This window comes from Danio rerio, chromosome 18, assembly GCF_049306965.1.
Source record: "Danio rerio strain Tuebingen ecotype United States chromosome 18, GRCz12tu, whole genome shotgun sequence".
Taxonomy (NCBI): Eukaryota; Metazoa; Chordata; class Actinopteri; order Cypriniformes; family Danionidae; genus Danio; species Danio rerio.
In genome coordinates, this window is record NC_133193.1 from 23,399,094 (window position 1) to 23,414,684 (window position 15,591).

General features: G+C 42.9%; 1 protein-coding gene across 3 annotated transcripts in view; it reads left to right on the plus strand.

Annotated features, from left to right (window-relative positions):
* Window positions 1–13,368, plus strand: part of ranbp10 (RAN binding protein 10) — a 71,564-nt gene extending 58,196 nt beyond the window's left edge. For 2 of the 3 annotated variants that reach the window (XM_073929587.1, XM_005159142.5), the window contains exons 13-15: window positions 617–728; window positions 902–1,043; window positions 10,786–13,368. In XM_073929587.1, the coding sequence (XP_073785688.1) occupies window positions 617–728; window positions 902–1,032 (243 nt within the window). In that variant the 3' untranslated portion in view covers window positions 1,033–1,043; window positions 10,786–13,368. The remainder of the gene's footprint in view (window positions 1–616; window positions 729–901; window positions 1,044–10,785) is intronic. The other variant, NM_001045050.2, reaches the window with a different exon arrangement.
* Window positions 13,369–15,591: the final 2,223 nt, after the last annotated feature.

The window sequence follows — 15,591 nt, forward strand, 5'->3', positions numbered from 1 at the left end:
CCTAGTGGTGACATAAAAAGCGCAGCGTACTTTTTTTTTGTGGCATACCTCACATTCTCATAAAGGAAAAGCATGTTCAGCCCCGAAATTTTGGGGTGAATTATCCCTTAAACTAGCATTTTTAGCTGAATGTGTGGTTGATTCATAAAATGCCAGGTAAAACAAAATGAATACCTGTTCTGGTGTTTAGTTTTCATGTAAATGCAAAATGTTCATGTCTTTTGTTTTTGCACGTTACAAAACCACAAATTTTAGTGTGTGTTTTATGTGTGATTTTAACATGCAGTTAAACCTTTAATGCATTTCTATTTCTATAAGGCACAGTTTTGGCACCCAAGTACGTTAAATTCTTTGCACAGATCTATTTCTAGTCACAAATGAACTCATTTAGTTGTGTTATGCTGATATTGTGCAATTAAGTTTGATTGTCGTATTTTATATTAAATATCAGTAAAATGGTCTTTTGTTTTGAGACTTGTAAACTAATCTGTTCAGCTTCTCAGCCTCATGTTTGATGCAAATACACACTCAAAGTGCAAATACTGAGTAGCCCAGTTGGTAGCAGCACTCTTGCATCTTTTGTACCCACTTGCCATTATCTATGTTTGTGTTTTAGGATGCATTCAGTCTGCTGGCATATTCAGACCCCTGGAACTGCCCCGTGGGCCAGCAGTTGGACCCCATGCAAAGAGAGGCGATCTGCTCTGCTCTCAACAGTGCTATTCTGGGTAAGAAATAAGCTCTGTGAACATGATCGCTTTAATAGGCTTCACAATTTAAATGTGGCTGCAGATAAATGAGCCTGTAAGGGCCTGGTAATGTGGCCACAGGTTGTTACGGTCATTCATACATATTTAATAGTTGTAATGAATTCATATGTGTGATGTGTTCCCTCATTCAGAGTCTCAGAATCTGCCTAAACAGCCGCCTCTTATGCTGGCTCTGGGTCAGGCCACTGAGTGCGTGCAGCTGATGGCCAGGGTTCGCTCTGGGTCTTGCTCCTTCGCCAGAGTCGACAACTTTTTGCACTAGCACCAGTACAGGTGAGAACACTAGAGGTGATTAGAGAAATGAATTCTATTGTTGTTATTTTCAATATTATCATTACTTGGCTGCAGTTAGTATTCTGTTTTAATCCAATTCATACTATTTGTATTATGATATAATATAAAAAACATTATGAAAGAAAATACATCATCAAAAGTGTTTTATAAAATATTATTATATTATATTATATTATATTATATTATATTATATTATATTATATTATTTTTATTTTATTTATTTATTTATTTATTTTATTTTATTATATGCAACCCTTTACAGTTAGGGTTAAATAAGTCAACAAACAAATTAGAAGAACTTGCAAGAAACAAAATGTTTTTCTCACAATTAAATTTTTCCAATGCTCATTTCTTGTAATTTGTTCTTTAAATTCTTAGCTTACATCTACAAATCTGCATCTACCTCAAAATGATTTCAAGTTCTTACTTTACATCTTAGAATTCAGATTTTTTTTAAATCTGATTTTTTTCAAATTATTACAAATAAAATATCTCCAAAATATATCCTAGTTAATCTAAGTGAATGTTTACTTCATCATTTACGAGTGCATTATTAAAACCAAGAGGGTAACACTTTATATCTACACACTAAGGATTATTTATTAAGCATTAGCAAATAGTTCATTCATTATTTGATAAGCGTTAACTCTACATTAATAAACGTTATTAAACAGTTTATAATTACAGATACAAATGCTCTATTCTTGACTTTTAAGCACATTTAAAATGTGCTCAATGGTTGTATTTTCATGCTTTGTTAAAGATTATTTTTTTATAACTTAAGTATTGCATCATTTACAAACTAGTTATTAAAGAATAGTGGGTGCTATTTTAAGATTATTCAGAATGTGTGAGTAAATGATTTATAAACTATTCAAATTAACATTTATATATTGATACTCAGGCATATACTAATAGTTAATTTGTAAGTATGCTTCATTAACTTTTTTCCAGTTCTGTGTCTTAATTTAAATTGAGGGCAATTTATGCTTTATAAATGCCTTATAAATGACACTTAAAAGCTCAGGTATATTCTAAACAGGAAAAACAAAGAAAATAAACAACTTTATTCATTTCTATTCATTTGAAGACACACAACTGAAACGGCATCAAATGAAAAATAAAGCTTTGCAATCTTAACTAAAATAAAAATACTGTACAGTTTCATAATCTTTCATAATATATTGTTAAATTATTAGATTGTTTTATACAACTTTTTTTAGTTGTATTTCTAATTGTTATTTGACACTCCCGTCATTCGGCAGTGTTTAAAGTTTAAAGTAATTTTATTTTTTAAATAAGATTGCATTCTGAGCCTTTAATTGTCATTTATTTGGGAAAAAAAGCATAGATAGGCCTTACTTTAGATTAAGTCACTAAACTGCATGAAGTTGAGTTAATAAAGCATTTATTAACATACATGGTAACCATAGTAATTACTATATGCCTTAATAATTAAAAAATATAAACGTTTATTAATCGTTGTTCGTGAAAAAGTTAATAAAATATAATAATTTTTTAAAATGTGTATTAATAATTTACTAACTCATTCTGGATGATTCTAAAAGCCACCAACTACTCTTAAAAACGTTCGAGGTTACAGAAGTAACCCTTCGTTCCCCGAGGAGGGGAACGGAAGTGCCATGAAATGGGAGGATTCGGATCAGAAGCCGCTTGTCTGGAGAGTATTGAACGGGCCAATGAATGAAATTAATTGGCAGCGTAAGCTTGCGCAGGTGTGCGGCATCTGCAATTATCTCAGCATATAAGCACACCTGAAGCCAGCAGACGCCATCCTTTTAAGCTGAAGAGACTTTCAAACAGCTAAGGGACAGTCATTATGGCGACGGAGTATGGCACTTCCGTTCCCCTCCTCGGGGAACGAAGGGTTACTTCTGTAACCTCGAACGTTCCCCTTCGGTTGGGGAACTTCAGTGCCATGAAATGGGAGAAGTATGGAAAGCGCCATAATGACTGCACCTTACCAACACCCCCGATGAGGAGATAGTCAAGCAAGCGTGACGCACCCACATCATGGGGGGCGCGGTCCTCCAACGTGTCCCTGGCCCTAATTTATCCTACTTCAACAGAAGTTTTACGGATTTAGATATATTTTTTGGGAAGTCGTGAGCATCTAGATAATTCTAGGAAATACGACAGTACGTTGGGAAGCGTGCAATCCCGATAGGGAGGACGCTGCGGAGGCCATCCGTTACCCAAGGGGGGGATAGATGGCAGAATTTACATATGGACTAGCCCTAAAAAAGGGGGAGTACGCATAGCAAAAGAGTGGTTAGCGGAGAGGGAAGACACGGGTCCGCCCAGGGGGGGGACTTAACCGTGGCGGAATAAGCATATGGGATCGCCTAGTGGGGATCACGCATAGCAGGCACCTATACCCAAAACGCGGGCTGACCAGCGGGCAGACCTACAACGTAGTGGGCCAGCAAGTGACTCCTCCGCTGAGTCAGTGCTGGGGGCCACGGAGGAATCTGCAGGGCTCACCTGACGGGGAACTTTACTGACAGATAAAAAGGCGCACGTACCTCCGTGTTAGGGAGAATGGCGCAGCAAGCGTGTTTCACTGGACAAAGTAAAGAAAGGGCTGGGTCTGCCTCCTCCGGGGGCAGCGCTTGCAGGTTCACTACCTGATCTCTAAAGGGGGTGGTAGGAACCTTGGGCACATAACCGGGGCGGGGTCTCAGGATGACGTGAGAGTAATCCGGCCCGAATTCCAGGCACGAGTCACTGACCGAAAATGCCTCCAGGTCCCCGACCCTCTTGATGGAGGCCAACGCAACCAGCAAAGCTGTCTTCAGGGACAGAAATCTTAGAGATACTGATTCGAGTGGCTCAAAGGGATCGGATCGCAGACTCGTGAGAACGAGGGCGAGATCCCAAGAGGGCATGAGAGGGGGGCGAGATGGATTAATTCGCCTAGCACCCCTAAGGAACTGGATGACCAGGTTATGCTTTCCCACGGTGTCGCCAGCTACCGCGCTATGATTAGCGGAGATGGCAGCCACGTAAACCTTGAGAGTGGAGGGCGACAGCCTGCTGTCCAACTTCTCTTGAAGGAAAGAGAGCACAACACTAATCTGGCAATTTCGGGGGTCTTCTCTGCGAGAGACGCACCATTCAGTGAATAGACTCCACTTCAGGGCGTAGGCGCGCCTCGTGGAGGGGGCTCTAGCCTGAGTGATGGTATTAACCACCGCAGTCGGTAGGTTACCTAAGTCTTCCTCGCGTCTAGGGACCACACGTGGAGGTTCCAAAGATCGGGGCGAGGGTGCCAGATGGTGCCCTGTCCCTGAGAGAGTAGGTCCTCTCTCAAAGGGATCCGCCAGGGGAGGGCCGTCGCGAGGAGTGAGAGCTCTGATATCCAGGTCCGGTTGGGCCAAAGGGGCGCAACTAGCAGAACCTGTTCCTCGTCCTCCCTGACCTTGCACAGAAACTGCGCGAGCAGGCTCACTGGGGGAAACGCATACTTGCGCATGCCCCGAGGCCACCTGTGGGCCAGTGCATCCGTGCCGAGAGAGCCCTCGGTCAGGGAAAAAAACAACTGGCAGTGAGCGTTCTCGGGGGAAGCAAACAGATCGATCTGGGCCTCCCCGAATCGCGCCCATATCAGCTGAACAGACTCGGGGTGGAGTCTCCATTCTCCAGGACGTAACTGCTGTCGTGAGAGCGCATCGGCTGCACGATTGAGCGTGCCTGGAACGTGAATGGCGCGCAGCGATTTCAGCCGCGGGTGACTCCAGAGGAGCAGACGGCGGGCGAGCTGAGACATGTGGCGAGAGCGCATACCCCCCATGTGGTTGATATACGCCGCCGCCGCCATACTGTCCGTCCTGACCAGCACGTGTTGCTGCTCCAGCACCGGTAAAAAGCGGTGGAGAGCGAGGAACACTGCCAACAGCTCTAGGCGATTGATATGCCAATGCAGCTGGGCACCCTTCCACAGGCCCGCAGCCGCATGCCCGCGACACACGGCCCCCCAACCCGTGTTGGAAGCGTCTGTTAAAACAACAACATGGCTGGACGCCTGTCCTAGAGGCACACCGGCCTGTAGGAACAAGGGGTCGTTCCAAGGGCTGAGGGCGCGGCGACACAGCGCAGTAACCGAGACCCGGTGTGTGCCCGCGTGCCATGCGCGTCTGGGGACCCGATCGTGAAGCCAGTGCTGAAGTGGTCTCATATGGAGCAACCCGAGCGGCGTGACGGCGGCTGCGGAGGCCATATGCCCCAGGAGCCTCTGAAAGAACTTCAGTGGGACCACTAGTTTGCTGTCGAGCTCCCTCAGACAGTTCAGCAACAGGCGAGCGCGTTCCTCGGAGAGGTGCGCTACCATGGTGATCGAGTCCAGCTCCATCCCGAGAAAAGAAATCCTCTGCACGGGGGCGAGTTTGCTCTTTTCTCGGTTGACCTGAAGCCCCAGTAGGCGGAGATGCCGAAGCACCTTGTCCCTGTGCATAATCAATTGCTCCCGCGAGTGGGCTAAAATCAGCCAGTCGTCGAGATAATTGAGTATGCGAATGCCCGCGAGCCGAAGGGGCGCTAGGGCACCCTCCGCGAGTTTGGTGAAGACCCGCGGAGACAGAGAGAGCCCGAAGGGGAGGACCTTGTACTGCCATGCTCGACCCTCGAACGCAAACCGCAGAAATTGGCGGTGGCGTGGAAGAATGGAGACATGGAAATACGCGTCCTTCAGGTCTATGGCTGCAAACCAATCCTGAGGACGAACGCATTGGAGAATGCGCCTCTGCGTGAGCAATCTGAACGGCAGCCTGTGCAGACAGCGGTTCAAAACGCGCAGATCTAGGATTGGCCGTGACCCACCGCTCTTTTTGGGTACGATGAAGTATGGGCTGTAAAACCCACTCTCCATCTCGGCTGGAGGAACCGGCTCGATTGCACCCTTCGCCAGGAGGGCAGCAATCTCCTCTCGCTAGACAGGGGCGGACAGGGGGTTGACCCTGGAGAAATACACGCCCGTAAACTTGGGGGGCCGTTTCGCGAACTGAATCGAGTCTGATTGTGTGTATGAGCCACCGTGAGGGGCTGGCCCGCGCTAACCAGGCAGGCAGAGCCCTCGCTAATGGAGTCATCGCTACAATCGCTGACGTACCAGCGGTGGGGCAGCGCGGAGTGGGTGTGCTGATCCGGGAAGCACGAGGGTCCCGCGGAAGAGCTGGAGGAGAGCGATTCGCTCTGGCTCCGCACCCTGACTCCGGAGAGGGGGCTGGAGGGCTGAGGGAAGGGAGACCGTCCCCCCAGCGCTCGTGAGCCACTGGCGAAGCACGTAGAGTCTGCGAGCCGGAAGGCAGCGCGTCCCGGACTGGCAGAACTCGTGCAGTCACATCTGGGGAAGGGAAAAAGTGCTCTTTTACTGATGTTTTGGTGGCACTGAAAAGTACCGTTGTTATCGGGGCCCCGCCCTCCAGCGGGGATATAGCAAGTTTCCTCTTCTCCGGATGGCCTGTCTCAGGGACGCTTCGCAGTCCGTTTACCGGACTTAACGGCGCCCTGGGCAGGAGGGGCTGCCTGCTTTCGAGGTGTACGCCGCGCCCGCTTGGCCTGAGGCGCAGGCGGGGGCGGGGCAGCACTCGTTGGCGGGCCCCCTCGGCGAGGAACAGCGGAGGTGGATGGCTCGGCGGGCGGAGCCGGCTTACGGCCACGCCGATAGATGACATTGCCCATCGCATCCGACTGCTCTTTCACCGCCTTGAATTCCTGGGTGAATTCACCGACGGTGTCGCCGAACAGGCCAGCCTGGGATATGGGCGAGTCAAGAAAGCGAACTTTGTCAACATCGCGCATATCGGCCAGGTTTAGCCAGAGGTGGCGTTCCTGAACCACAAGTGTGGACATCGTCCTCCCCAGCGCACACGCGGCGGACTTAGTAGTCCGAAGAGCATAGTCGGTCGCAGTGCGCAGCTCATGTAATAAGCTTGGGTTGGACCCGCCCTCGTGCAGCTCGGCCAGCGCCTGCGCTTGGTAGCGCTGGTAGGTGGCCATCGCGTGCAAAACAGAAGCAGCCTAGCCCGCAGCCTTATAAGCTCTGGCTCCGAGGGAGGCAGACAACCTACAGGCTTTGGACGGGAGGCGGGGCAAACCCCGCCACGTAGAGGCGCCGCGCGGACAAAGATTGACCGCGATAGCGCGCTCCACTGACGGGATCGCCTCATACGCCCTGGCAGCTCCGCCGTCAAGGGCGGTGAGGGCGGAGGCACTCGCAGCACGGGCAGAGAAAGGTGCCCTCCAAGACTGCGTGAGCCTACTGTGCACTTCCGGGAAGAAGGGGATGAGAGGCTTCGAAGGCTTCGCCTTCTGGTCCTCTACGTAGCACCCATCTAGTCGGTCCGGCCGCGGAGCTGGGGGATAAACCATCTCCAACCCCATGGCCGAAGCAGCCCGGGAAAGCACGGCTAACATGTCCGCTTCAGGATCCGATTTGAAAGCGCTCACCTGCCCGGAGGGGGCGAGTGGGTCCGGATCTTCGTCGGACAGTGAAAGCCCACCCTCCGATGCCGCGGAGGACATCTGATATCCGGTGTCAGCGAGTGTGAGAGCTACCATCTGGTTAGACGGATCACTCCCACTACCCGAAGCTTGGATGGAGCGCCGTGAGGAGCGAGAGGTCCGCGAGCCCGTGGGCGGCGGATTATCTCCCGCTGAAACCCTCAGATCTGCCCGAGCGCCCGCTGCTTTTTTAGAACAGGAGGCAACTGGGGTGGCTCGCTCTCTTGCGAAAGTTAGCCGCGATCTTAGCTGTGCAATGGTCATGGCATCGCAATGACGACATGAACCGCCCGCGAGCACCGCATTAACATGCTGGACCCCCAAACATGCAATGCAGTGATCGTGTCCATCATCCGGAGCCAGGAAACCCCCGCATCCAGAAACGCACAGTCGGAGCGCCATCCTGAAAAGGACGTGCTGCACGACTGTGTTGCTCTTTTAGGAAAGTTTGCAACAATACGCTCCGCTCTGGAGGACCGGACCTAAAGAACCGCAGGCAAGGGAGAAACCCAGCTCGACCGTCTGCCACCGCGAAGACCCACTCTGGACCGGGAGACACACTCGTTCGCTCTGAAGTGCTGAACAGCAAGAGGAACCCTCATCGACTCACTCAGAAAGGATCTGAAGCGAAAAGGATGGCGTCTGCTGGCTTCAGGTGTGCTTATATGCTGAGATAATTGCAGATGCCGCACACCTGCGCAAGCTTACGCTGCCAATTAATTTCATTCATTGGCCCGTTCAATACTCTCTAGACAAGCGGCTTCTGATCCGAATCCTCCCATTTCATGGCACTGAAGTTCCCCAACCGAAGGGGAACAAATGGTTTGTAAATAATGCAGTACTAAATTTTGTAATTAACAAGTTTTTTAATGTTTTATACATTTAAATATGCTTATAAGGCAAGAATAGAGCATTTATATCTGTTAATACTTAACATAATGAATTAACTACTTGCTAATGCTTAATTGATGATTCATAGTGTGTAGGTATTATAAAGTGTTACAAAATATTGTAACAAATGGGATCCTTTACTTAAGTGTTACCTATTCTATAAAACATTCATGTTATCAAGTTAACTTTTTTTGTCACTTTGATATTTAGTTAAAACTATTCTCACTGAAAAAAACAAACCTTTCATTAATACAAGTAAATTGAAAACAATTTCATGATTTTCATTTTGAAGGTTTTTCCTACAGAACACATTGGCCACATCTATTAGCTTTCTTTTCTTCAATACTTCTTGCAACCTCCATCCTCCAAAATAAAAACTTTAAGTCTTCTCCTATAATTTCTGAGAACATTGGAGAAAACCTGGAAAGAGATCTGAGGCCGTTCTTGCATACAAAGTCTTTCCAGATCCCTCAACTCCCTGCTCCATATTGGTGGGCTTTCCTCTTCAGTTCACTCACACATTTTCCGTTGAGTTCATATCAGGGGACTAGGACGGCTATAGCTGAACTTACTTTTGTCCTCAGTGAACCATTTTCATGTTTGTTTTGGATCAGTGCCTCTGCTAGCATCTTTACTCAGGATCAGATCTTCAGTCAGTACAGCCTTACATTTTCAGTACATTATTATTTTTATTATCTGTTGGTTTTACAAGCAATCCATGACACCATGTGTCTAAACAATTTGTCCATGTCCTCTGGCAGAAAAATGGCTCCACAATGGTATTTTTAACCAAGTGCATTATTACTGTTTGCACCAAGTTCACCTTGTTTTTTGATGAGAGCAGAGGATTTTTCTTTTTTAAGGCTTTCTGACATCAAGACTCAACTATGTCAGCACTTTTACAACTGTGATACTGTGACCAAGGAAAGTCAGACATCTATTGACTCTGCATGCTCTGCCGGATGTAAAGAGACCAGTTTTATGAGTTTTGGACAAAAGATTGAGAAGTTATGAGCAGAAAAAAAAAGACTTAGTTTTTTGAATCTCTGAACCACTAGGGGACAGTGCACCAAAACAGTGCAGGTAATCTCAGACAGTGGTTGTCATAACCCACACCACGTTTGTGTGAATGCCAATAATTCTGACCATGGTTGTATATGGGTTAAAGATGCGAAGAGTCATCAAAACAACAAAAGTTTATTTTTCATTTTTTTTTATATTGCGTCCTGTATAGTTGACAGAAAAATAATGACTATAAGGGTGCATGTCTATAGAAGTGTTTTTGCACAGCTAAAAATGCCAGTGCTTTTCTAAAAATGCTCAGCTGAGAGCGCTTCTTCAGCTGTCGGAGCTTTTAAAAACACAGATCGCTCAGGGCTTCAAGTAAAACGCAAGCTCAGCAAGTTGCCACACTGCTGCCATTTAAAAATGCTGCACTTTCATTGACAATAGCAGGAAAAAGAGCCCTGGTACTTTTCATTTTTACTATGATATTCATAAAACACCAACACAAATGTCATTCAGTGCAACTAATATTTAGATTCCAAAGCGTCTTGTTGGGCATTTAAAACCTAAATATGAAAAATGCACTCATGAAATTGGCGAACTTACAAATAAACAAACAAACATATATATATATATATATATATATATATATATATATGTTTGTTTGTTTATTTGTAAGTTCGCCAATTTCATGAGTGCATTTTTCAAAATTTACATGTTTTGATTAGCTTGTAATCATTTGTCTTCTCTTGATATTAAAGCTTAGAGAGGTTATGTATTTAAACCATTGTACATTAACAACAATTTTCTTTGAATATATTCACATTTTCATATATATATATATATATATATATATATATATATATATATATATATATATATATATATATTATTTTTATTTATTTATTTTTTTTTTCCTTTCTTAAATATTTCCCAAATTATGTTTAACAGAGCAAGGACCAGTATGTCTGATATATATATATATTTGTTTTTTTCTGGAAAAAGTCTTATTTGTTTTAATTTGGCTTAATTAAAGTTTTTTTTTATTTTTATTAAAACTATATATGTTTTATTTTTTATTTTTTTAATTTTTAACCATTTTATGGTCATTAAATTATTAGCCTCTTTAAGCTATATATTTAGTCTACAGAACAAACCATCCTATACAACAACCTGCTTAATTACCCTAACCTGCCTAGTTCACCTAATTAATCTAGTCAATTCTTTAAATTTCAGATTAACATTACATATCCCTTATTTTTCTGTCCATATTAAAAATAACCCATTTCTGTTTTTCCTTCAGGCAACGTTCAGGACGGCTAAGAGGACTTTCCAGCTGATTGCCATGACGAGAACACACGTTTGAATTGGTGTGCCGCTTGCCAGAAGCAGCCGAGCAGAACGAATAGAAAACACGAGAAGAGAGGCTTCTTTTTAATTTAGTATTATCAAATACAAATTGTGTGACACTATTTAAAGATAATTAATTATTCTGTTTTATCTAGTCATTTTTATTTCAGTTTATATTTTGTCCGTTTGTTGTGCTCATCTTGAAACAAATCAACTTCCCAACCTATTTTTTTTTTCATGGGTGAATTGACTGCATAGTATTTCGAGATTACCATATCAACTATACGCATAATGGTAAGTTCCTACTGAAAAATTCGAGCAAAGCACTTAGTCAGAGCTCAGGTATTTAGACAAGTCGTCGGAGCGGGAAATTAGCGGAAACAGGTGTCGCTTCACCAAACCATACTGTGGATTTTAAAGCAGGTCCTTTTCTACGTATAAACAAATGAGTTTTTCGGTCAACCTTAGCTGCCCCTTTTGGAGTTTGATGGATGTTGCGCATATGTGAGTTTGTTGTGACCTAACGATGTTAATTGTGCGAGAGAAGGTGAGAAATTGCATGGCTCTTAGCGTCTCGCCTTTTTAAGCTACTTTAGTATCTCAGGCACCAGCACGAATTTCATTAAACACAATCACACTGATGACGCAGACTTGCCTTCGGGTCCAATGTATATCAATTCTATTTTCAACCTTCACCCTAAACAGATTTATTTTATCATCTTTGTGAGTAGAGTGACAGCCATCATGTTTTTTTTAAGTTAGGCAAACTAAATTTAAATCGGTTTTCAGACTTTTGTGGCTCTACCAAATAAAAACACAACATTTTTGACAGAAAATTGAAGGTCAGCAGTTTGATTACTGAGAAGAGCTTGGAGATGAACTAACTAGTACGTTTCACACCCATGTGAATAGTGTCACTGTGTTGATAGTTCTCCTGTTAGATGAATAACTCCAAACTGACACTGTTTCAACTTTTGTTATTGGTCGTTTCATTGGCTGTTAAGTACTGTTTGTTAGAGTTTTGTTACCATTGGATGCACTGTACTTCACTTAATGCACACTTAGATGCATTACTGTATCTGTCTACCTCTCCTGTTCAGAAATGGAGGGACAGAGTATGAACTTGCAGCACGCAAGACAATTGACTGACCCAGCGTTCCTACAAATGAACAGAAAACTTGCAAACAAATGATGTATTTATTTAGCAACTACTAGAACTTGATCTGCAATCATCTTTGTTGCTCCATAACTTCACCTCAACCTCATTATTATTAGTGCAATTGTTTTTTTGTTTAGTTTTTTTCCCCTCCCAAATGTCCATTTCTTGTCATTTTTGTGAGTGTGATGTTATCAGGCTCAGGCACTTAACTTTTAATTTCCTATTATCATTCATGAAGGAAGATTTATCAAGCGATTCCCACGTCAACCCAGCATTTCACTAAGCCAGCAGGCCGCCGTGGTGTTGAATGTAGCTTAGCCGATTTGATTTCCCAACTTGTTTTAGCTGCTGGCCATCATGAGATTGTTACATTCCCATATTTACACCTGCTTTTTGTTCAGCTATACCTCATTTACTCTTAGGACACAGTGCTGTCTAGCTTGTTGTATCATGTCAGGCGTATTAACTGAAGGTATGTGTAGAGCGGGAACCATTTTGGTTGACCTGCTGATCGTTTAAGTCGGAAGTCTGGAAAGTTGCACATGCTCCTTGAGAACTTAGAAAAAAGAAGTGGCCTTTCCAAATTTCGAGTTACTTAATGAATAGAGATGCTAACTATTTGGAGCCCCGTCATTTGTTTTTTTTAGCAGTGTTTATGTGTCTGATTCTGTGGGGCAAGTTTTACACACCCTGATCCACCATTTTATTCTACTAAATGGGTCGATTTGGTTGTTTAATGGTGGTATATTGTTGCATGGGGACATCTTGTGTAACATTTTACTTATGTTTGAGTTACAAAATGGCAGTTTATAGAGAAGCGCTCGTATTTCTACTGAACTGTATACGTTGTAGATCTTTTATCGCGAGGCGGCTTTTTAATGCCAGATATGTTTTGGAACTCATCATAATCTAACCACATAAAATGAATATTGTCATTTTAAAAGAATTCATCATAGGACTCCATTTTGGCTTGAGTAGGGACTTACGTACAAATAGGGGAGGGAAGGAAGTCGCCAAAATCATTGTCAAGAACTTATTAGTCATGTGATGATGTTCCTGCTTTAAAAAACAAAACAAATCGACAACAATGGAGCAGGACGGATGGAATGTGGAGTACAGCAAGCTGTGCACAATTTACTTCTATTATGAGTTTAATTTTATTTGAGTTTTCTTTTAGCAATTGTGAAATGAGTTACCCTCTACTTAGCATGAACCTTTAAAAACCTTTAAAACAACATAAAAAAGAAAAACGATTTAAAAAAAATACATAAAAATAAAAAAGAGACATACCTATGTACTGGAAACATGATAAAGAAATATTGTACTCATTTAATTTTGACAGAATTATTTTTATTAAAATACACATCCATGAGCAAATGGCGTCTTGTGTGTTTTTTTGTGTGTGTGTGTGTGTGTGTTGAAATGAATGATTGTTAGATTAACATAAATTTAGATATACAACAGTCCGAGATCTGATGTTGAAAGAAGCAGATTATGTTCAACAAGTTTATTTTATCTGATTAAAAAATATATACTTATTTAGTTTTTCTTTGCATTAAAGGGCACCTTTGATAAAAATCATCATTTGTAAACTGTTTGGAAAGAACTGTTCGTAGGTATAGTGTCACTGTCATGTTGGAGTGATATAAAGACAATAAATCTTTTATATATATATATATATATATATATATATATATATATATATATATATATATATATAGCCTGGCGATAAAATAGAATCCAAATCAACGCAACATAACGTAATCATCCACCATCCACCGAATCAACTGACAGCCGTGTATTAACATTTCTTCGTAGTAATGCGTATAATCATATCAACAAGACAGGATGTGCACAAAGCAACTGGGGCTTAAATATCTGTTCAGCTTTCTGATCATCAATCATCATCAAATGTGATCAAGAATGAGTTTCAAACATTTTTATAACAGTGCATGTTTGTAATGAATTACAGCGATTTACTTCAGCTTTACTTTTCAGCTTTAAAGAAGACACTTTAATCCTGGTTTACTTTAAATCAGGTTTATTTTGTAGATTAACATAACAGATATCCATACAGCAGTGAATATTAACGTGTATCCTGTCACATTTGCCGTGCAAAAACAGTGCAAAGTTAAACGCGTGCGCTGTGTGTTTTGTAACGACATTGTGTGTGACTCATCGTTGCAGAAAGGCTTGAATTAACTCCACAACAAATACATCAGATAATCATTTGGACAGTTCTTACTCTAGTATTTCTCACAATCATTACGTGAGATCAGCTTCCTTCATGTCTGTCACTGCACTGTTTATCTGATGCAGCCGAGTTGAAGACTAAGGGTGCTTTCACAGCTGCCTTATTTAGTTCGATTGAATCGCACTAGAGTTCGTTTCCCCTTTTGGTGCGGTTCGTTTTGGCAGGTGAGAATGCAGCAATCGTACTCGAGTGCGCACCAAAAGCGGACCAAGTAAGCAGGTCTCGGTACGCTTTCAAACGAACCCTGGAGTGGTTTGTTTGTGGTGAGAATATGATCCGTACTAAAACAGGTCCAACCGCAAAAAGTACTGCGCGTTTCGGACTTGTTCAGCTGCCGTAGGCTGATGCGCTGTGCATTATGGGATATGGAGGAAAAATATTTGTTGACAGCGCTTTACCAACAGAGAGAGGGGAAAACATTACCTGATGGATCGTTGGTAATATTTCCGCAAGATGACCATGTCGCAGTTTAGCTAAATTAATTCACGTCTCCTTCTGAAGTGACGAGCGATGCATTAAACATTGTTTTCCAGCCACAGCCGCGCTTCATTTTCATAATGTATAGTTTGTCTAAAGCAGGGATACAATCAGCCAGCGCAGTCGTCCCTCCAGAGTAAAAGGTTTTGTTTACCTGCGGGAGTTCACTGGCATTTTCCCGCACCTGTACTCTGACCAATCAATAAGCAGTTAAGCAAATATGTTCAACAACATCTGGCCAATGAGAGATGTGGATTTTCTCAGATGACTACATTTTGGTTCGTTTCAACTGGTTCGGACCAAAGCCAGCAGTGTGGTGTGAAAACGACCCAAAGACGGCAGAAGATGCAACAATGTATCATTTATTACCCTTGGTTCGGACCAAATGAAGCGAACTACAGATGTGAAAGCACCCTAAGGCACACTCTGACAGGCACGTGGGAACGGTGGGCAGGCAGAACTAGCATTAAAGGCACAGGCAACAATTGTGCGCGTAGGCTACATTGTGTTCAAAGATGAAAATTCCTACATCCTAAAGGTATAATAAATAATCTGATAAGCTGAAACTTTACAGACACATTCTAAAGACACAAAATACTCATCTTAAATCATGAAAAGGGGTAAAATAGGTGCCCTTTAAGTGTGAGTGTGTGTTTGCATGGAATTGCCTACATGGTGTTCATTTTACTGTGAGGTTGCACTGTAAAAAAAAAAAATCTATATATTATTATATTATTTATTTTCTGCAGCTGGGGTGCTGAAAAAAACTTAAAATAATGGCTTTTATTACAGAAATTTACTGTAAAATAACAGAGGTTGAATTACAGAAATTTAAATTTAAAGAAATTTCTGTAATTTAATGTCCGTTA